The sequence below is a fragment of the Barbus barbus genome, assembly GCF_936440315.1.
Source record: "Barbus barbus genome assembly, chromosome: 20".
In the NCBI taxonomy this organism is placed as follows: Eukaryota; Metazoa; Chordata; class Actinopteri; order Cypriniformes; family Cyprinidae; genus Barbus; species Barbus barbus.
Window position 1 is genome coordinate 19,868,089 of NC_136748.1, and position 21,440 is coordinate 19,889,528.

At 37.5% G+C, this 21,440-nt stretch overlaps 1 protein-coding gene across 1 annotated transcript in view; it reads right to left on the reverse strand.

Moving 5' to 3' along the window:
- LOC306886659 (latent-transforming growth factor beta-binding protein 1-like) overlaps positions 1–21,440 on the reverse strand; it is a 91,910-nt gene that overhangs the window by 6,366 nt on the left and 64,104 nt on the right. Inside the window, exons 16-29 of the mRNA XM_079443955.1 lie at positions 20,495–20,620; positions 19,659–19,784; positions 17,974–18,093; positions 17,710–17,832; positions 17,175–17,297; positions 16,948–17,073; positions 15,988–16,116; positions 15,499–15,621; positions 15,250–15,381; positions 14,386–14,514; positions 6,494–6,634; positions 2,937–3,098; positions 1,868–1,960; positions 943–1,071 (exon numbers count right to left, since the gene is read on the reverse strand). Coding sequence (XP_079300081.1) covers positions 943–1,071; positions 1,868–1,960; positions 2,937–3,098; positions 6,494–6,634; positions 14,386–14,514; positions 15,250–15,381; positions 15,499–15,621; positions 15,988–16,116; positions 16,948–17,073; positions 17,175–17,297; positions 17,710–17,832; positions 17,974–18,093; positions 19,659–19,784; positions 20,495–20,620 — 1,782 coding nt within the window. The remainder of the gene's footprint in view (positions 1–942; positions 1,072–1,867; positions 1,961–2,936; positions 3,099–6,493; positions 6,635–14,385; positions 14,515–15,249; positions 15,382–15,498; positions 15,622–15,987; positions 16,117–16,947; positions 17,074–17,174; positions 17,298–17,709; positions 17,833–17,973; positions 18,094–19,658; positions 19,785–20,494; positions 20,621–21,440) is intronic.

A 21,440-nucleotide genomic window follows, 5' to 3' on the forward strand; every position in this document is an offset into this window, starting at 1 on the left:
ATACTTAGACTAAAATAAAACACTTTCATGTAACTTTTTATGTTTCTGAATAATGTCTTCTAAAATATTTAATTAAACTGCATCAAGCTGCTTTTATCTGCGTATATCTGAGAAAGGAGAAATGACATGCACATATTGTATTGAAAAATTGAGAAACACTAGAATATTCAATAATTTCATTACATTTTGTGCATATGATCATATTATTTCTGCATTTGTGTTTAAATACCTTGTTCAAATAAGTAGCTATATATATATATATATATATATATATATATATATATATATAGTTGTCTCAACAGGAAAAAAACATGAATAAAATCCAAAACACCTTTTTACATGGTTTGAAATCTCATTAAAATAGATTTTTGTTAATGTGTCTTTCTGTTTGATGAGTTGTTAAATGGACAGTTCACCATAAAATTCAAATTCTGTCATAATTTATTTTGAAGAATATTGGTAACCAAACTGTTTTATGTGCACACTTATATTGTATGAACAAAAAGCACAAACCATTTCTCAAATTTTCTTATTTTATGTTCCACATAAGAAAGAAAGTCATACAGGTTTGAAAAGACTGCATAGTGAACCATAGTGAAGAACAGAAGAAAAAAATTTGATCTGGTCACATATAACTTTTCTCATCTTTATGCCACTCTAAATGTATTAGACTTTCTTTTTTCTGTGGAACACAAAAGAAGATATTTTAAAAATAACTTTTTAACAACGGAATAGCCATTATTTTCCAAATAACCATAACAATGGAAGTCAATGAGGTCAAATTTGTTTTTGTTAAAATATCTTCTTTTGTGCTCTGCAGAAGACTTTGGAACAACATGAGGTAATCATCATGAACTCTCCCTTTACAAAAAAAAGACAGATGAGACACAGTAATCCACAGTTGTTCAGAGATTACATGCAGATTGTGATTTTGGACCTTACCAACACACTGAAGTTTGCTCTCATCATAGTAGAGTCCAGCCTTGCAGTAACACTCATACCCACCAGGGGTATTGAGACAAAAGCCATCTTTGCAGATCTCATTTTCAAAAAGCTTGCATTCATCTGCGTCTGCAAATCACACACATCAACACATTTTCATTATTTCATCATTTAACAAATGGACAGGTCAGAGTAAACCTGAAACCCTGGACCACACCTACAGACCAGCATGCATCTGGACGCGTTGCTCTGGTTAGTGTTCTTATTTGGGGATCTGCTACATGCAGAAATGTCATTTGACTGGAGACTGACAGGGAGGAAATGTCCTTACCATCCATAAGCATACCATTCAAGCGTACGCCGACACACACACACACATCCCGACCACATCGCATTCACTCGTGCTGCCACCAACCAAACCACACTCTCGCTGCAGTCATAAATTAAATCAGTGCATTAGACTGGCCCTTCGACTGAGGCTTCCCCACACAGGGAAGCAGGCTGCTGAGTGTGTGTGTTTCAGCAAATGTAGGTCAGATGCTAAGCGATGTCTGCGGCTGCTTCCACGCATTACAAAGTCAAAAATATGTGCATAAAACGGGGGTAAAAGTACAAGACACATCAGAGCTTAAACATAAAACCAGATAAGGACAAAAGCACACGTAAACAACCAGTCATTGAAGGGACAATTCACCCAAAATGAAATCAATGTTATTTTTATTGTCCATACAATGAAAGTCATTGGGGTCCTGTGTTGTTTTGGACCCCACTGACTTTCATTGTATGAACAAAAACCTTCTTTAGTGTTCTACAGAGTCAGTCAGTCATACAGGTTTTTGCAATAATGTGAGAGAGAGTAATTGATGACAGATTGTTCATATTTTGGGTGAACTATCCCTTTAAAAATACACAGACACACAGATACCTTTGAAACTTCCTGCTAAGTTGGTTGTAGGAATCATAGGATCTCCAGGAGGAATGTAACCCCGGCCTGCCAGACACATCTGGGAGAACTGATCTGCATAGAAGAGTGTCAGCAGTTAATAAAGGAAACTGTCTGCTGTATTTACTTAAAGATCAGTGATTATTGGATATAAGTTGAAGACTGATTTTTAGTTATAAGCTGGTAAAACAAAATACATATGAGAGTGATTTCTTCTCATTTATATGAGGTCCAGACATGATTTACTAATGGAATTGGCTTGTCTGTGAAAATTCTCAGTCATTTAGGTCATCATAGGACAGACAAGCTTTTACATGTATTGAACACCTTTCATCAAGCAGCATCTGCAGAAAGGTGGATATTGTTTTGCATTGAACCTTGCCGCAATTTTCAGTCCTATCTGATCTGCCTGTCTGAAATTAAGAAATGAGCAGAGACAGATTTATAAGCACTAATGCGCAATACTTCCCTTCAGGACACGTCCTCTTCAACCAATTTGTAGGAAGATTTGAAGTAAAAAATGTTGTAGGAATCATTACAGTCTTAAATGATAATGGCTTTAAACCTTTTCAGTGTCTCTTTAATTACTTTTTCCGACTTTGAGATTAATTTCTGTAATTTGGGCTTCCCCACCATAGAAGTTGTTGTTCTACTTCAAGTTTAAAATGAATAGTTTACCTAAAATGAACCAGTCACTGCATAGAATCACTTCAAAAGAATGAATAATTGACTATCCTCAAGTTTAACTCAATGACTTGATGCATGCTGCCTAAATAGTTCCTACTTGGAGTTGTAAATTTGACCTTATCTTTTAATCTTTTTAAGTTCACCACCATCATATTTTTTCAAAAAGTGTTAAAACGGGGAAAATACAATTCTGATTAAAGTTTAAAAGTATATTAGTTTACCTAAAATGAACCAGGTCAACTGATTCACTGCAAAGAATCTTCTCAAAAGAATGATTCATTCACTATCCTCAGGTTCAAGTGTTCTTGCAGTTCTTTGTACTGTACTTTTTAGATTTGTCATTGTGCGTGATGTAACTGAGTACCTGTTCCTGGTATGGGGCAGGGATGGACCTCGCAGTTGTCCCCCCAGCCGGCTCCTAGTGTACAGCAGCACTCCTCTTTAGTCATGCTGCTGGCCAGAACCTTATCACACAGGTTCTCATCATTCAAATTGAAATAACACTCTTTCCTCTCCACTGGTGTGACTGTGGGAACAAGACAACACAGATAACTCAGACCGGATGTTTTGTCCTTTTAAAATATTCAGATATGAAGTTTTAATCACAATTTGTCACAAAGCACAGAAAAAATAAAGGGGAGGAAAAAAAAAAAATCAATGAATAACTGTAATATTTCACTGGAATACGGTAATCCACAAATGAAGAACACCTAAAGAACCAAGATCAAGAACACAGCAGAAACTGTGCACGACATCAGAGAGCAGTTTTGCAGTTTTTGCAACCTTGGCTTTTCAGTCACTGAGTGCTCCTTTTTATTATTTCCACATAATTCATATTCCAAACTATTGTGATTGTAGTTTTATGGTGTTCTACCAGTGTCCTTATATGTAAAAAGCATGATTTACAGCTCTGGTAAGACATAATGGCATACTTCTTGTAAAAACAAAATAATTATGTTTAAACTCAGGAGACAGTGCAGTTTTATGAGGAGAGGAGGATTAGGGGAGTGTATCTGAACAAAAGTCCTTAACTAAAACACTTGGCTAAGATCTAAGAAAATGCTTCCTGTTACTTGATCTTCCAGGCACAGCTGGTGTGTAGCCGCTCACACACACATATCCAATCAACATTGTTCTTTTATTTTCCAGTTCCACCATGTTCTTCACCGCTGGAGGAACAAATTGATTCCAATCTTGCCAGTGCCAACCCTTAAACCTTAAGCTATTTTCAATTTTCAATTTTTTTTGTTTACATCTAGCACACCTGATCTTTAGTTGTAAACCAAACCTGTCCCAGATCACTTAACTTAAAAAAACAAAAAAAAAAACAAGAGTTTTGCAAACTGCAAGACTCTGAATTGGAGTATGAAAATTGCAGATGGTGCTAATTTTTTGTTGCATTTCATTGTTACTTCCTGATTGGCATAATTTATTTAGTAAATATGTTGCCAAAACAACATTAATCATATGCAAATAAATGTTAAGAGCAGACAGAATTATTTCAAAGTGAAAAAAAGGGTCACACTTTATTTTAAAGGTACATTGATACAATAATTTAAATTGTTCTCTGATATCTACATAGAAGGTTTGTGGCTTAGGTCAGGGCAAAAATTCTCCAGAAACGGTTTTACATGTCCATTTACAACCCTAGGATTGCTGCATAGAATGAAATGGTCTGTTATTACTTTATTTGGAAAGGTCATGAATAATAATGTTGAGCTTTGCTCTGATTGGCTGTTTCACTGTGCGGCTCATTGTTGAGCTATGCTCTGATTGGCTGTTTCACTGTGCGGCTCATTGTTGAGCTATGCTCTGATTGGCTGTTTCACTGTGCGGCTCATTTCAGTAGCTCACATTGCAGGAAGGAAACACAGGGAAAATATATAATTCAATACTTTCTCGTGCAGTTATATTGTTGGCTAATTATACTGTAAATAAAATGCGGGCATCAGGGAGCCGCTATTAATATGCTGGCCATTAAAACTACTTTCAAATGCACGATTGCTTTTTTAGTTTCACTTTCCCTTTCGAGATTCGCGATCGCTCGGACTCTGTTTATACCAGGGGTGTCAAACTCAGTTCCTGGAGGGCCGCAGCCCTGCAGAGTTTTTTTCCAACACAAAACATCTAGCCTGAATGACTTAATTAGCTGGATCAGGTGTTTTTTAATTAGGGTTGCATCTAAACTCTGCAGGGCTCCGGCCCTTCAGGAACTGAGTTTGACACCCCTGGTTTATACTATGGAGCGGCAGTACTTACCACACATTTTACAAGATCAGATGCTTGTCAGTGGTGCTCAGGATCTGTAAATCATTCGTCATCATCCTCAGTCATCTCTCCTTACTCTGTTTATGTGGTAAGTGAAATCTTATGTACTGTAATGTAACAGGCTACCGCTAGCAAGGAGCTAACCATTTCCTTTTAGTGGCTCGTGTTATTTTATTAGAACGCGTTATTTGCTTTCCATGCCTTTCTGAATACAGACAACAAATCATCCCTGCACTTCACATCCCCTGCACAGCCTGGAACATAACATTTATTTCCATGATCTGCCATTTTCGCTGTTGTCCTCGCTTGTTTCTTCACAAAACCTGCAGAACTTCTGATGGTTCGGCTGGCGGCTGGCCTAGAACATGGGTGGGTATATGCAAATGTTGGTAACTATTAGTGATCCCAACTGTCACGTCACAGTCGGTGTTATGCTCTGATTCACCTATTTGTCAGTGGTCTTTTGCATTCACGAGATTTACATAAGAAGGAGGAAACAATGGTGTTTGAGGCTCACGGTCTGTCATTTCCATGTACAGAAATGTTATTATTCAACTATGCCAAGGTAAATACAGTTTTCCATTCTATGGCACCTTTAAAGCCCAATTCTCGCTATTAAAACCATTAACTGCGACGTTTGCCTCACTTAACTCTTAATTTGCTGCTTATTAATAGTTAGTAAGGTAGCTGTTAAATTTAGGTATTAGGTAGGATTAGGGATGTAGAATATGGTCATACAGAATATGTGCTTTATAAGTACTAATAAACAGCCAATATGTTAATAATAGGCATGCTAATAAGCCACTAGTTAATAGTGAGAATTGGTCCCTATCCTGAAGTGTTACGAAAAGAGTAATAGCAATAGGTAACTGTTTATTTTGATAGCCCACTTCAGACAAACTGTAAGTAACTTTGCAACTATTAGTAGACTGTCTGCTTAATATCTGCTAAAACTTTATATTGATGACACTCCAACACACACTGACTAAAGTAATAAATACATGTCATCTTATTCTATTAACATTAACAGTCCACTAATACTTTAATGAGAGTTAGTTGACTTATAGATAGTAGAATGTCTAAAGTGGAATACTGAAACCAAACAATAAAACAACATATCACAATCACAATCAGGAAATCTTTAAGAGTTGTCTAGACTTTCAAGAGCAGTTATCTTTCTGATGGGTCTTCTTGTATATCTCTCTGTGCTGGTCTTTTTTATCTTAGCGTGGGAGCTTCTTTTTGTCTCTTACGTGTTTTGGGCCTCATGGTGCTTTGGTCCCTCTGTAATCCTAAGACTGAATCTCATTTCTCTCCTGCCAGATCGTTTACAACCCCCATTCATCACGCCTTGCCTCCCTCTGTTCTACTCAGAGCTGGCCCCTGATGATATGACATTAATGTCCTGTTGCACTAGAGGAACTCCATGGCTGATATTAAAACGTAAAGAGCTTCAGAATTGTTTCAAGCATGCAGTGAAGATGAGACGTTTCGTAGGAGGAGTACAGGGGTCATCTGTCCAGATAAATGGCAATCTGTGGCCACTTGTAGGTCAAGTAGGTTTGGGTTAGGCTGCAGTTTGTGGGATTTCTGTAGGATAATGAATTGGTTGATCACATTGTGGTGGTGGTTTACAGTAGGCTACAACTTTACCTGTTGGTGTAGAGAAGCATTTGGCTGACATCGGATCAAATTCTTGCATTTCATCAAGACACAAACACAGGAAGGTGCCTTCACGATTCTCACAGGTGGCCTCACCACACACATTACCGAGCAGCTCACACTCGTTCACATCTGCAGGCAAGAAAATGTGTTTTATCATTGAACTGAAGATACAATCTGAACTGCAGGAGTTTGTTTTGTGCTGGATGAGATCATTTGCTGCTCTACCAAATCAAGTCAAGTCACCTTTATTTATATAAATACAAATTGTTTCAAAGCAGCTTTACAGGGATAAACAGGAGAATAATTATTCAGTGATGCAGAGATGATTTCTGATGTAAAGCAGTTCGAAAAAAACAAATGTCATTGTTTAGCAGAGGTCAGTTCAGTGTTGATTCAGTTCATCATTTATGAAAGTAGTTCAGTTTAGCTGTAAAGCAGCCCCGTAGAAAACATGATGTCAGTTCAGTTCTCATCCAATAGTGTCAGTACAGTCAGTTCAATACTGCTGAATACCATTAACAGGCTTCTAGTTTAAAAGGAATAGTTCACTCCAGTTCAACCGGTTAATTAAAAAGAATATTAGTTCAAAAGAATGATTTTCTTGAGTTCAATTCAGTCACTCAATCTGGTCGCAAGTGGTTCTTGAGATAACAGCTCACTGGAGTGGAAGATCAGTGAATAACTTTTGATCTGTTGCTCACATATTATAAGACATGTTTTTTAAAGATTTGAAAAATATAGCACACAAGTTGTATGGACTACAAGTGTGATACTTCTTAAATGTATTAATAATAACAATAAAATTCTGAAAGTACAAAAATTGCTTGTAATCAAAAAGTACAAGACACTGTTTCCCCAGACTTCTGACCAGGCGTTCTACAACCACAAACTTATGTGAACTCTAAAGCTTGTGAAACACTGGTCATTATCTAGACATAGTTTATCATTTCTATAGCTTTATCCTGATTGGCTCAGCGCCTACTGCAGAGTTTTCATTCATTTTCCTTATCAAAACGGTGGCTTTTGGGAACCTCATAAAGCAATGACAAACAATGTGCACTACTGACTTCAGTAAATAAAACAGCCCCATTTTTCTGCCGACTGTCTCTGACAGCTTGAATTTATGACGACCAAAGTAGCACTATAATGCAAGTGTCAACTTCCTGCAACAAGGCTCTCTCCTCCTTTCTACTCTATGTTCTCTGTCTTTTCTTCTCAATGCTTCACACATCTGTGACTCTCATTCTCTTGGTTTGATCAATCATCTCAGAGCACCACATACAAAAGCATGCAATATATCAACTTGTGTGGAGAGCCTTTATGTGCAATAGACTCTGAATGCTCTAATGGAGCCATCCCGCCAGACGCAAACACGTACACACTCCAGACCCGCTCAGTGATGGTGGGCCTGCTCGTCAATGAGCCTGGAAGTATTTTTTTTTTTTGTTAACAACTGTTTATTGAATTTTATTCTGTGGAACAGTAGTACAAAACAAAAAGCAGCTGCAGAAATTTAGAACTCACCCCAACCCATCTCACCCCCTGGTAGACTTAAAAAAAAAAAAAATAATAATAATAAAAATTAATAATAATAATATATTAATTAATATTAATAGATAAATAACAATAAAATATTTTTTACAAAGATTTTAGAAAAGAAGACAACATTAAAAGCTGAATGCCAAGAATTAACAGTTTTCATGTTAGATCCATGTATACGAGAAGTAGAGAGTTCCATCGAGATAATGTCCAACAAATACACAGTCCATGTTCGTCTGTCCATTGTGTGAGGAGGATTCCAATGGCTGGCCAGCAATTCTTTTGCTGCTGTGAGAGCAGCTAACAGTAAAGATCTTTGTTGGACGGACAAGGTGAAGTCCCAAAAGTCATTCATGAAAAAATGGCGCTGAGTCAAACATATCTCAGTACCCAACAAATATGATAGGTCCTGTGTGAGCTGAGTCCAGAAAGGTGAGAGAGAGGGGCTCTCCCCCAAAAAATGCAAAAACGTGCCTAAAACTCCTTGGGAACAGAGATTACACTTCGGAGAAGTTGACAGATTCATATAAAAACGTTTCATTGGAGTGAAAGGTTTGTATGAATGCTCAAGAAGAAAGAGATAGATGACTGAAGCAGAGGAGGGAGATTCCTCAGAAGGAAGGATTAGTTTGCACAAACGGTGAACAGGCAGTTGAGAGTTCCAAGGCACCCCTTATTCCTGCAGGGCCGATCTAATGCACAAATACATAAAAAAAAGGAGGTGCCTGGCAGATTATATTGAGTTTTAAGATTCTGGAAGGATTTTAAACTACTATCATCATAGATATCTCCCAGAGTGTTTACTTTATTATGAGTCCATTGCGGACAATGAAATGGAGTACTGCCTGACAAAAGGTTATTATTGTGGAAAATAGGCAAATGCCTATGCCATTTTATAGCTAGTTGTGAACGTCTTTCAACATTCCTCCATGTGGAGAGGAGATGGGTTACAATTGGACCAAACCGAGATTTAAACTGCCTAAGCGGAAGATGCTTCAATTTATACGGATAAACAATAGATTCCTCAATTGCTCTCCAAGACACAGAAGCGTCAGGATCAAACCAAACTGCTAAAGGACAGAGGGAAAATGCTTGAGCATACAGTCTAAAATTAGGGAAAAGAAAGACTTCCATGTAATCTGCATCGTTGTAAGGTAGTCAGTTTAATACGAGGACGTTTCCCATCCCATATATACCGTGAAACACATGCATCTAGTTTGTTCCAGTAGCCAACCGGTGGAGCGAGAGGAATCATGGAAGAAAAGAAATTAATACGTGGGAGAACATTCATTTTAATCACCGATATACAGGCCTGAAAAGAAGTAGGAAGACGAGACCAATTTTCCAAATCTGAGGATAATTTGGCTAGAATACCATTATAGTTTTTTGAGACGATTTCCTGCAGGGAAGGAGAAACATCTATCCCCATGTACTTAAAGTTTTGAACCAATGGAATAGATATAGGAAGGGACATGGAATCCATTTTAGAATTGAGGGGAAGTAAACATGACTTACTCCAATTAATTTTAAACCCAGAGAGAGATCCAAAATAGTCAAATAAATTCAACACATGAGGAATAGAATGCGACGGCTTCTCCAAAAACAATAAGATATCATCAGCAAACAAAGAAATATGATGATGAGTATTCCGTATATTTATGGGAGAAATAATTTCAGATTGTCAGACCGCTTGAGCTAAGGGTTCCAAGGATAGGGCAAATAACAGAGGAGAAAGTGCGCTACCCTGACGAGTACCTCGATGTATAAAGAATGGGTTAGAGCGAACAGCACCCGTGAGAACAGTGGCTGGATTGGCATACAGAACTTTTATCATATTTATGAAACTCGATCCTAGACCCAGATGCTGTAGAACCGCCCATAAATAGTTCCATTCTAGCTGGTCAAAAACTTTCATCGCATCTAGAGATAATACTGCGCAAGGAGAGGACAAACCATTTCATTAATAATATGATATAACCTGCGTAAGTTATCCGAAGCTGAGCGAGATTTAATAAATCCTGTTTGGTCATGATGAACTAGCCTATTCATAAATTTCTCTAGATGATGAGATAGTACTTTAGCATATGATTTAACATCAGTCCCTATCAAAGAAAGTGGCTGGTAACTAGAACAGGAAGTCTTATCTTTTTTTAACAAGAGAGAAATAACAGCTATATTAATAGATAGGTGAAATGAGCCTTGAGTAGCTGAAAAATGTATCATATCTAACATGAGGGAGCCTAAATCTGACCAAAAAGTAGTATACAATTCGATTGGAATGCCATCTATGCCTGGGGATTTCCCCTTGTTCATAGATCGAATTGCTGACTCCAGCCCCTGAAGAGTGATCGGTTCAGCCAGGTATTCCAAATCTGACATACTAGGTAAATCAAGGTTGGACAGAAAAGATGCAAAAGAGTCAGGGTCACCATCAGCAGAAGATGTCCTAGTCACTGAGAGTTGATGGATGAATGGGATCTGAGAAAATCTCTTGCTTCTTCTGGGGAGTGTAGCATTTTAGGTTCACCTTGATTGAGAATGACCTTCAGCGTTGCACGATAAAGGAGAAAATTCTGGATGCCAGCATCTCTTATCTCCTTCCTAATTGGCGCAGATGCACTTCTTTTTGCGGTGACCAGAGAAAAATCTGGAAAGAAAGACAGCGTTGCTCCATCGGAAGTTTTCACCGGGACATGAAGTCTGGCGACCCGCAGAATGAGCTCCCTGTCCGTGTACCACAGTAGTTTAAAGATAAAAACCCGTGGTTTAGCGTGATCTGAGGAGAGCCTTGTGTACACGCGATGAGCTCGCTCCACTTCAATCTCTTTGCCCGCCAGAGGTGGGAGCCACGTCGGTAGTGATCTTTTCAAAAAGCCCATAGGGTCGTCCTTTTCGTAACCTTCAGGCAATCCGACCAGATGCTGCACCTACCACCGAGAGCGGCTACTTGCCTATCATGATCTGCAACAACTTTCTTTTGTTCTCTCATCTCCCCTGTAAGAAGATCCAGTTTAGAGCATAGCAACTGAACAACTGACATGTGAGAAGTGAATTCGTTCCGCATCGCTGTCAACTCGGTTCTTAGAATGTCCTCAAAGTGTGTAACAGTGTTCGCCATCTTGTCCATCATATCGCTCGCAGTCGGTGGCTTGGATTTCTTCTTAATCGGAGAAGCCGACAGAGACAACTCCTGATGTTTACGACTGCATGCCATCAGGTAAAGCACCATCAATGAATAAAACTTAAAACAAAACGAAAAAATCAGCAAAAAGAGGCCAAACGTACAGAGCTCTACTCGAGTGCGACTAGGTTCATGAGCACGTCACGTGATTCCTCAGCCTGGAAGTGTTAAACGATCGTCTGGACTTAGCAACAGCAATCAGTCTGACAAATCTTTCACTGAATCTTGTCAGAGCGGCTACAGAATAAACATGTGACACACTTACTAAACTGCAATCCTTTACTACTCCTTGAAATGAATCGGTTTCATGTACTTAAGGTTCATCTTCAACTTTGAATCATCAACTTTGCGTCTTGCACTCCTGTAGCTCATAGTGCTTCAATCTAAGCTTCCCCAGGGGACGTAGGTTTTCTTTGAATTTCTTAAAAAAAAAAAAAAAAAACCTAAACAAAAACGACTGGTTGTTCATACAGTATGCAGATATATATATTTTTTGTCATCAATTTATTAAGACTCTCTAAGTTTATTTAAATTTTTATTTACTTTTTGAAAGCAACAAATGGAACCAAGAAATTAATTGAGTATAGGTTTTCCATAATGCTTTTTTTTTTTTCTTCAAGCATACAAGGAGTTAAGATGTTCAGTCTCTGGAAAGGGATTAGATGTTATCCTTTTGCTTCATTAAAACGTAGTTCAAGACGCACAGGGAAGCTGACTTGTACAGAAGGGCTAAAAATGATCTTTAGAAATGTCTATAGATCATAAAGCATCTGATCTGTGATTTGTTTTTGTTAGTCGAATGCATGGGGCAAGGAAAGCTGACCTAGAGGATTTACAAGACACATTAAACTTAGGTGCTCACAAGGGTGATGCAGGTTCGAATTTAGCTTGTTTCTCAACTATTTCTGTCACTAATGGGACAGAAAAGAAAAGAAACACTGTTGTGATTTTGTTGCGATACACCAAATTTTCGCTTTTACTATAAAAAGAAAAAAATTATTTTTGCTGGAATCTTGTCGCGTAGCATTTTATTAGGCCTGAGATCTCTGTCTTTCTTGGTAATTGGAGGACAAAGGGATATGAGAGGAAAAGAAAGAGTAAGGGATGTGGTAAGGAGAGAAACTGAGGAGGGAGATGGAAGAATGGATAAGGGTAGAAAAAGAAGAGAGAGAAGTGGGAGGAAAAGAGGAATGCATGTCCTGTGTGTATTAGAGATTGTGTATTACTGCGTGTTATTGTCGTGGGAAACCAGAAACGATGGAGGCTGTTTGTGGCCAGTTACATAAGCCGACAAGACAAACAACCTCTGTTCAGAGACTGAAGAGAATGTGTGTGTTTTTAAGAGTGAGTGTGTGTTTGTTTGCTAGTATATGTATGAAAAATTCTTTCCTCAAACTAATCACAACCTGAGAACAAACCAGAAAAACAATAGGCCTATACTGTATATAGGGGTATAAATCTTATGATTTAATATCATGGTAGATTTTCTTTTTGAAAGAAATTAACTAGTTTATTCAGCAAGGATGAATTAAATTGAGCAAAAGTGATAGTAAAGACATTTGTAATGATTTTTACTTTTGAATTTTAAAAATAAATAAAAACAATTCCTGAAAAAAAAACATAGTTTAATATTAAGCAGCACAACTGTTTTCAATGGTGCAAATAAGAAGAAATATTAGAATATTAGGATATTAGAATGATTTCTGAAGGGGGTCATGGTACACTGAAGACTGCAGTAATGACTGCTGAAAATTCAGCTATTTTTTAAAATTGTTTAAAATTTCTATATATATTCTCTATAGAGAGAGAGAAAAAGAGAGATAAGTATAAATATATATATGGAAATTATATATATATTTATATATAATATAATAAATCATTCAATTATAATATATATATATATATATATATATATATAAAATTTAATGATTTAAAATAATCCATCTTTTAATCTCATTCAATGATCATGTAATTATGATTATTCATAAATTAATTTAGCACATACCACACATCCCTACTCACATAATAAAAGTGAAACTTCCTCTGTCACTGCTCTTACTCTCTTTCAGAAGGTGGGCAGCCCAAGAACACTGGGTTATTTTAAAACAGCCACCAACTCCAGACCTCTAAACACCAGGCCACATAAATACATGTGGCTCCATCACTTTAATAGGACTTGACTCTGTGTCAGTGTATTAATGTGTCTATGTGAGTATGTGGGGGCCACTGATGTGTTTTTCCCCCTGGTCACTGTGTTTTAAACATTACCGGGGTCTGTGCCGTCCACCCTCAGACTGGAAGAAACTAAACACTCACATCAATCATGGCTCTAGCAAAGTGTCTGCCATCTTTTTTATGTTGTCTGAGAGGAAGTGGCAAAAAATCTCAGAGAGTGCTGGCCTCGGTTTCAAATCCAGCTCTGGTTTACATGTCTGTCAGGAGAAGAGCTTTACAAACAGACCATACCACACATCTATCAGTTAAATTCTTGTCTCCAAGTGGACAAGATAGAGATTAGACAACTAAATACATTTTTTGCCAGTCAAAAAACTTTACACCTAAAGAATTGAATAGTATTTTGACAAATATGTTTAAAATGACGTACCCTTGACTGAGATGAAGACTCCAGTCTAATCCATGGTCTAAAAATTTATTTTTATTCTACATTGTTGGTCGAATCACCAAAAAGGACAATGTACTCCACATAACTTGTGTGCTATTATTTATCAGTCTTTTAAAGTCACACATTAGCATTCTATGAGGAATAGACCACAATATTATGCATTATTATTGCCTGAAAATCATTCCTTCCTCTGCAACTCTTACATGTCATTCAGACTTGCTCATAATTAAACTTAAAGACATATTGCATCAGGATTGACTTGCAAAAGTTTGAGTATGTGGAAATTTAAAATATTTTCATCTGTGGTAGATGGGAAAAAGAAAGTCATGCAGGTTTTAAACTACATAAAGGTGAGTAAATAATGATAGAATTCTCATTTTTGGATGAACTATCCCTTTAACAAGAAGCAATGACAACACCTTAGCTGTCAAGTTCCAGTAAGCTTTCTAATAGTGATAATTCATTGAATACTGTCAATTTTGAGTCTATTTTCAAACTATAGAATGAAAATAACAGAAAAAAAAAAAAAAAACTTACCCGAACACCCCTGCCCATCCTGAGATTCCTTGAATCCTGGGTCGCACTGGCAGCTGAAGGAGCCTATTGTATTCTGACAAACACCATGACTTCCACAGGTATTCTCATTCAGAGAACACTCATCCACGTCTAGAACGAGAGAGGGAGAGACAATAAGACAGAGAGCGGGAGATGTTAGAGCTCTTTGTGTGCTGATCTGGGCAGAGATGAAAGGATGAGAGAAAGAACACAACAGTAGAAATTAAAAATCACACACACTACTATTCAAAAGTTTGGGATAAGAAGATTGTTTCAAACTTCTTAAAAGTCTCTTATGCTCACCAAGGCTAATTTTTTTAAATTAAAAATACAGTAAAAACAGCAATACTGTGAAATATTACTACAATTTAAAATATCTGTTTTAATTTATTATAAATGTAATTTATTGCTGATTGCAAAGCTGAATGTTCAGAAGCCATGATACAGTTTTTTCCAGGCTTTTTAAAAAATTTTGATGAATAGAAAGTTCAATAGAACTGCATTTATTTCATATAGAAATCCTTTATAAAATTAAAATGTCTTTACAGTCACTTTTGTGCAATTAAATGCATTCTTTCTGATTAAAAGTATTCATTCCTCTCCTGACCCCTAACTTAGCAAACAGTAGTGTATATGAACAATAACAATACTTAAATGGAGATGAGTATGTCTGATCGGAAACATAATTGCAGTCTGCAGTGTTAATTAGCAAATGATTAAGCCACACGAGACAAACAAACAGCTCTGATCAGAACCAAAATATGGAGATGTGCAGTACAACAATGCGAGCTGGGTGGAGCTAAGGCGGTGACATCACGGCTGAAGCAGGTGCCCGTGGGCGCTCACCGATACAGACGCCATGTTCGCCTCGGGAAAGGCCAGGTGGGCAGGGCACCTCACATCGGTAAGAGCCTGGTGTGTTCTGACAGGCCCAAACCCCACAAATAGACGTCCCCAAGTCAGCACACTCATCAATATCTGACAGACAGCACAACCAACCATTCAGCACAGAGCACACTAATAAACCTATCAACAAAGAGCTTGTGGGTGGAGGATGTTACAAAAAGCAAATTGTTTTGGATTCTAGATTTTTACCCTGGCACGTCTGATTGGTTGACTCCAGGCTGTAGCCTGCATCACAATGGCAGAGATACGAACCCTCCGTGTTTGAACAGGTACCATTTACACATCTGCTGCCATCCACACATTCATCTACATCTGAAAAAGCCCACACACACACATTGGTTTTGAGTAGGTCGTTTCATTTAATATATTTCACTTTGTCTAGACATTCAGTTCAAATGCTTTCTTCTCCCCATTTTACTGCTGGACGGGGCATTTAAAACAACTCTGGCACCTCACTGGGCCCCGGGAGCACATACACACATCCCACCAGAGGAAAAATAACATTGGCTCATATGTGAAACCCATTAGACATACAATCCCTTTCTTTCTCTCACTCGCTTTTCAATAAAGCAACAGAATAATTTTTCCTAAACATCAGATAAATATCAACACAGCACCGCTGAGAATCAGGACAAACCACAGCAGGATGCATCGATGAGAGAATATATGTGTACGTACCCTCACAGCCTGGTGGATCCCTGGTGGACACAAAGCCGGCATCACAAACACACAGGAACGAACCCTCTGTGTTCAAACACTCTCCGTTGGGGATGCACAGCTGTGTCTCGTCCTCACACTCATCAACATCTACAAGAATTGAGGGATGAAATCAGTGGAATCAGTAACAGTTTTCCAAGCAGTGTCTTAAACCAGTCTAAGCCCCGGGGACATATCCCCAGTGAAGACCTCAACTTAAAATACAATAAAACTTAAAATAAAACAAATAACTAAAAATATAATAAAATACCGAACTACATAATACTATTATTGTTAGAAATTGCAACAATATAAAAATAGAAATATAATACATTTATACATTTAACATTTTAATTAAAACAATAAGTAAACAATAAATAAACAGTTATATCCTGGCCAGAGGAGAACTGGCCCCCCGACTGAGCCAGGTTTCTCCCAAGGTTTTTTTTCTCCATTCTGTCACAGAGGGAGTTTTGGTTCCTTGCCGCTGTCGCCTCTGGCTTGCTCAGTTGGGGACACTTAATTTCTAGTGATTATCGTCAATTTGATTTCACAGATACAATTTAAACTAAACTGTTAAGTGCTTTGACACAATCTGTATTGTTAAAAGCGCTATATAAATAAAGGTGACTTGAATTGACTAAGTTGGTTTTCTGGTCTTAGCTGGTTTAAGATGATCACCCAGAATGACAGAGCTGGTTTCATGTCCTTATCAGCTAAAAAGTCCCCAAAATCTTGTAAAACCAGCCAAGAGACCAGTTAAGTGCTGGGTTTCTTTCACAGGACTCTTCAATTGGATCAAATCGCTCATCCAGGTGCTTTAAACACACAGAATATTCACAAGATGCATTTTATATATAGTACATACAGTACAAACTATAAGAGTAGTAAGATTCGAGAACACATCCTCATTATATGTGGTTTTGTATGATAGATTCTCACCTTGGCAGCTGGTGCCGTTAACTTGTCTATATCCCTGTAGGCAGTTGCACTGGTAAGATCCCAAGATATTGACGCACTGCCCCACACCATTACATGTCTGATGTAACTCCAAACACTCGTCCACATCTGTAAACATCAGAATATTTCAACATTGCAAACATAATCAATCCCAGATGCCCTTAACATGAATACATGATTAAATATCACACACACATGCACTCTCGTACCGTTACATTGGTCTCCTGTGGATGACAATATAAAGCCAGGCTCACAGTTGCAGATAAACGACCCCTCTGTGTTCTGACAGTGACCCTGGATGCACACGCTGTCATCTTGGCATTCGTCAATGTCTGTGACACACAAAGTTGCAGTTTGCTCACTTCCATTTTATCTATTTTTGTTTAACTTGATTGTATAACAATCACAATGATGAAATTCACAATGCTGTCATAACACACATTAAAAGACATGCTTTGTAAAAGGCTGCGCAACATGCAAACAAAACGAAACTAATCATGAAAACAAAAGAAAACTAAATACAACACAAAACAAAACAAAAGTAACAAACAAAAACAAAAGAAAACAAAACAACAATAAACGAAAAAAAGAACAAAACAAAATACATCAAATAAGACAAAACAAAACAAAATAAGAAAATCACTTGAAAGTTGGATAGCCTTATCTGTCATTTGTTAGACAAGATAAAGACAAACAAAATCTTTGAAGAATGCTAAAAGCTGCTGAACTGTGGAAAGATAGTACCTATGCAGGCCTTGCTATCAGGAGTGAGTGAGAATCCTTCATCACACGTGCAAACGAAATAGCCCTCCCGATTGAAGCACTGACCAGGAGCACATAGTTTTTCATCCAGACACTCATTTATATCTGCAAAAAGAGAAGGTCACGCACACATCTGAAGAAAGACACTTCTGTGGGTCACATTTATAAAGGCCCCCTTATTTGTCAAAAAGTAGCTGTGCTAAACACACATTATTGTAGAAAAGCAAACAAAAAAGGCCTTCTTACCAACACATTGGCCATTTCTCCCTTCAAACCCATCTGGACAAGGAGAACACATGAAAGAGCCCAGAGTGTTATAGCAGAGACCGGACGGACACACTCTCTCATCCTGACATTCATCGATATCTACATAGACACAAGCAGAAATGAACAGACTAATTCAAAACCATATACGAGTTCATGATATCCATCCAGCCAGTGGAGAGTTTGCATGTACCAGCTGTGAAGTTTTAATAGGAGGGTCTGTTGTTATGGATGGGTGTTATTGCTGTCCTACTGTGAGGAAACCATCGACAGGAAAGCTCATTTTGTTCTCCATCTCTCTGCACCTAGACCTTTATTAATGAAGTTACTCAAAGAAAAACCTCTTAACTGTGAAACTGTGATGTACTATGGCATCATGCCTTCTTCCTTCTGCATGCTTAACCATCCATTCACCTTTATTACCGCTTCCAGCGGCTGCCAAAGATACTTCATCTCTACACTGAATGGATGTGTTACATTAAAGCAGTTAGAATGTGAAAACACATCACTTAATCAGCACCACAACAGATTTTTAAAGAGCTTTACATTAAAGAAGACAGCTGTATTTATGAGGACACATTTTCAACACTTAAAACAATATTTTTCAATGTTCATTGAATTACAAGGTCACATATTGAGGTATAAACTCCCTTAACAAATCTCTAACCTACCAAGAACTCAAATTCAGTAATCCCAAATTTACAAAGGATACTGGAGCTGTGGTTTAGCGGTGTTATGAGCACAATGAAGTGCACAAATTGGAGATGTAGATCTGAAGAAAATTCCATTATAATGCATAATCAAACATTAAAATCAATCTCCCAGATCAAAAATGAAATAATTTCTGTCTCATAGACTGGGATTGAGCAAACAAACAAGTGCATTAAAGAGCTGACGCTCCCCATTCTGTAGCAGTTTCGAAAATTCCGGATTGCGGAATAAAGGTGGGACACATTCCTAAATGTGTAACTGCTATGAAACTGAAAGAGGATATTACTGGAACATTTAAACCAGTTAACCAGAGAAACCAATGTGCTGGCCATATCAGTTTAAATGGATGTAATGAGTAACTCTGGGCAGAAGTTTCCGGATGTCTTGTATTCTGGATTTCCTAATATGAGGAGATGATGTGTTTTCCAAGTACTGTGAACATTTCCTCATGTGCAGCAGTGCTGAGGTATTTGGGTGACTCGGTTGAGGGTACGATAATACCTCTCTTCTTCCTCCACAAACCTCAAAGTGTGTCACAGGAAGGTGGTTTCTACCTCGTCTGCAAACCCTGAAAACCAGCTAATGACACACACACACAGGATGTATTTGGAGTTGAGAAAGAGACGACCAGTTGTATTTAGACGACCACATTGTGGTTCAAGACCAAAATCAGACTTAATATAAGTGCTGATCTGTCTTGATCAAAATAAGGGCCAAGAAAGTGGAAGGAGAGGACTGCTAATGGCTCACGAGGAAAAATACAGACCTTCAAACTTCCAAACGGTACATGTTTAGTCTCTTCTAACATGTCCACAAAATAATTAATTGATAAAAAAAGATTCTTAAAAGGAGCTGAAGAAATTAAATAGTAAATCTATGTACCAGTCAAAGATTGTGAACCCTACTCTGTGAGTTGTGTACAAGGGTGAGTTTATGTGGGACTGTCTTGTAATTACCAGAGCAGCTGGTGCCCTTCTCGTTAGGCATGAAGCCAGGCTCACACGCACACAGGAATCCGCCTGGAGTGTTCTGACAGCGACCATTAGCACACAAACTTGGGCTCTCTGCACACTCGTCGACATCTGTCAAAAATAATCATCAAGTAATTGATAGATCTATTTGACTCGAGTGTTTTCATAGCATATAACCTACTGAGATGCCATCACCTGGATTTAGAAGCATAGACGTCTTATGAAATAAAAATGGTGTCTAAAAATTAAGTGAAAATGAGTAAAATTATATATAAATGGTAATGTTTCCAAAATATGACTTTTTCTACATAGAAACAAGCATTGTCGTCAATGTTTGGTTCTGTTTTAGATCATTAGATATTATGGTGAATAAGATGATGTTTTCTTAAATGGAAATTTCACCCAAAAAGATAATTCTGCATTCTTTGGTGGAACACCAAATAAAACACCAATAAATCCTTTGTTGTTGTTGTTATTTCATTTTGTTTTGGACCCCATTGACTTTCATTGTGTGGACATAAATATTTAAAAAATTATTTTTTGTGTTCCACAGAAAATAGAAAGTTAGAAAGTAATACATGTTTGGAACTAAAAGTGGGTTTTCATTTTAGAGAGAACTATACTTTTAAGAGGTTCCTTGACAAACAAACACTGCCCGTTTAATCAATGACTGACTATATCAAATGGATGTATGATGGATTTATGGATGAATTATATACGCAAACGTACCACTGTACTGAATGAATTAGAGAGCCAGTTCTTGGAAATGGTAATAGCCTTCGAGATCTACACTATCAGTAGTTTAACCTTTGAACTCTCACCTACACATGTGGTGCCCTCACTGTCTATTCTATAGCCGTCATCACAGATGCACTTGTAGCTGTCAGCAGTGTTATAACAGATTCCTGCACCACAGATATCAGGTCTCACTTGACACTCGTTAATCTCTGTGAAGAGAGAGAAAAAAAAATAAAGAACAAGGTCATCTTTTGCATTTTCACAGTAAAGGCAATGCATTAAATAAACATCAGAGACTAATAAATGAAGGGCTACATGAACTTTTGAATCAACAAACAAGTCATGCATTCCATCGCTTATTGGAAGCAGACATTTATTGGCTTTGGTATGAATTTTTCTTTCTCTGAGGGAAGGAATGAATGGCTGAACATGTATCTGGAGAATGTGAATTGCATAAATTGACTCTTTAACCCTGTGCCAACAGTTATGTAGAAAAGATCCTAGTTGACTTGGTGTTAACAAAAAATAATGAAATACATAAATGTTAGGGTTTGTGATTGGTATCTGCTCGGAAACATAGAACAAAAATATCTTTGCAAATTCCTAATTAATCCCTTGCTTGTTGTGGCCTGTTCTGACCTATGAAAGTGGAAAATTCTGCTTACCCCTCCCTGGATTAATAATAAAAATAAATTTAAGAAGAAGAATCCACAAGAGGTGAAAGAGCACAAAAGATCTAATTAGGTTTCACTGAGCTGTCTCTTCAGTTTTTATTTCTGTGCTTGTTACATGTTTTAAAAGAAAGTGTTTGGAGCCTCCTTCCTTTAAAAACATGATCTTGAAATATGCCCATAGGAAAACAAGTGGAGAGAGCGGAATAGAGATAGATGGAGAGAAAAGTTTCTAGCATTCAAATGACTGATTCTAACTTTTGGTGTATCAATATTACAGTATTTATACAAAAAAAGTAATTTTCTGGCCAAAACATGAATCAGTACTATTGTGCATCCCAAATATACATTACATGGA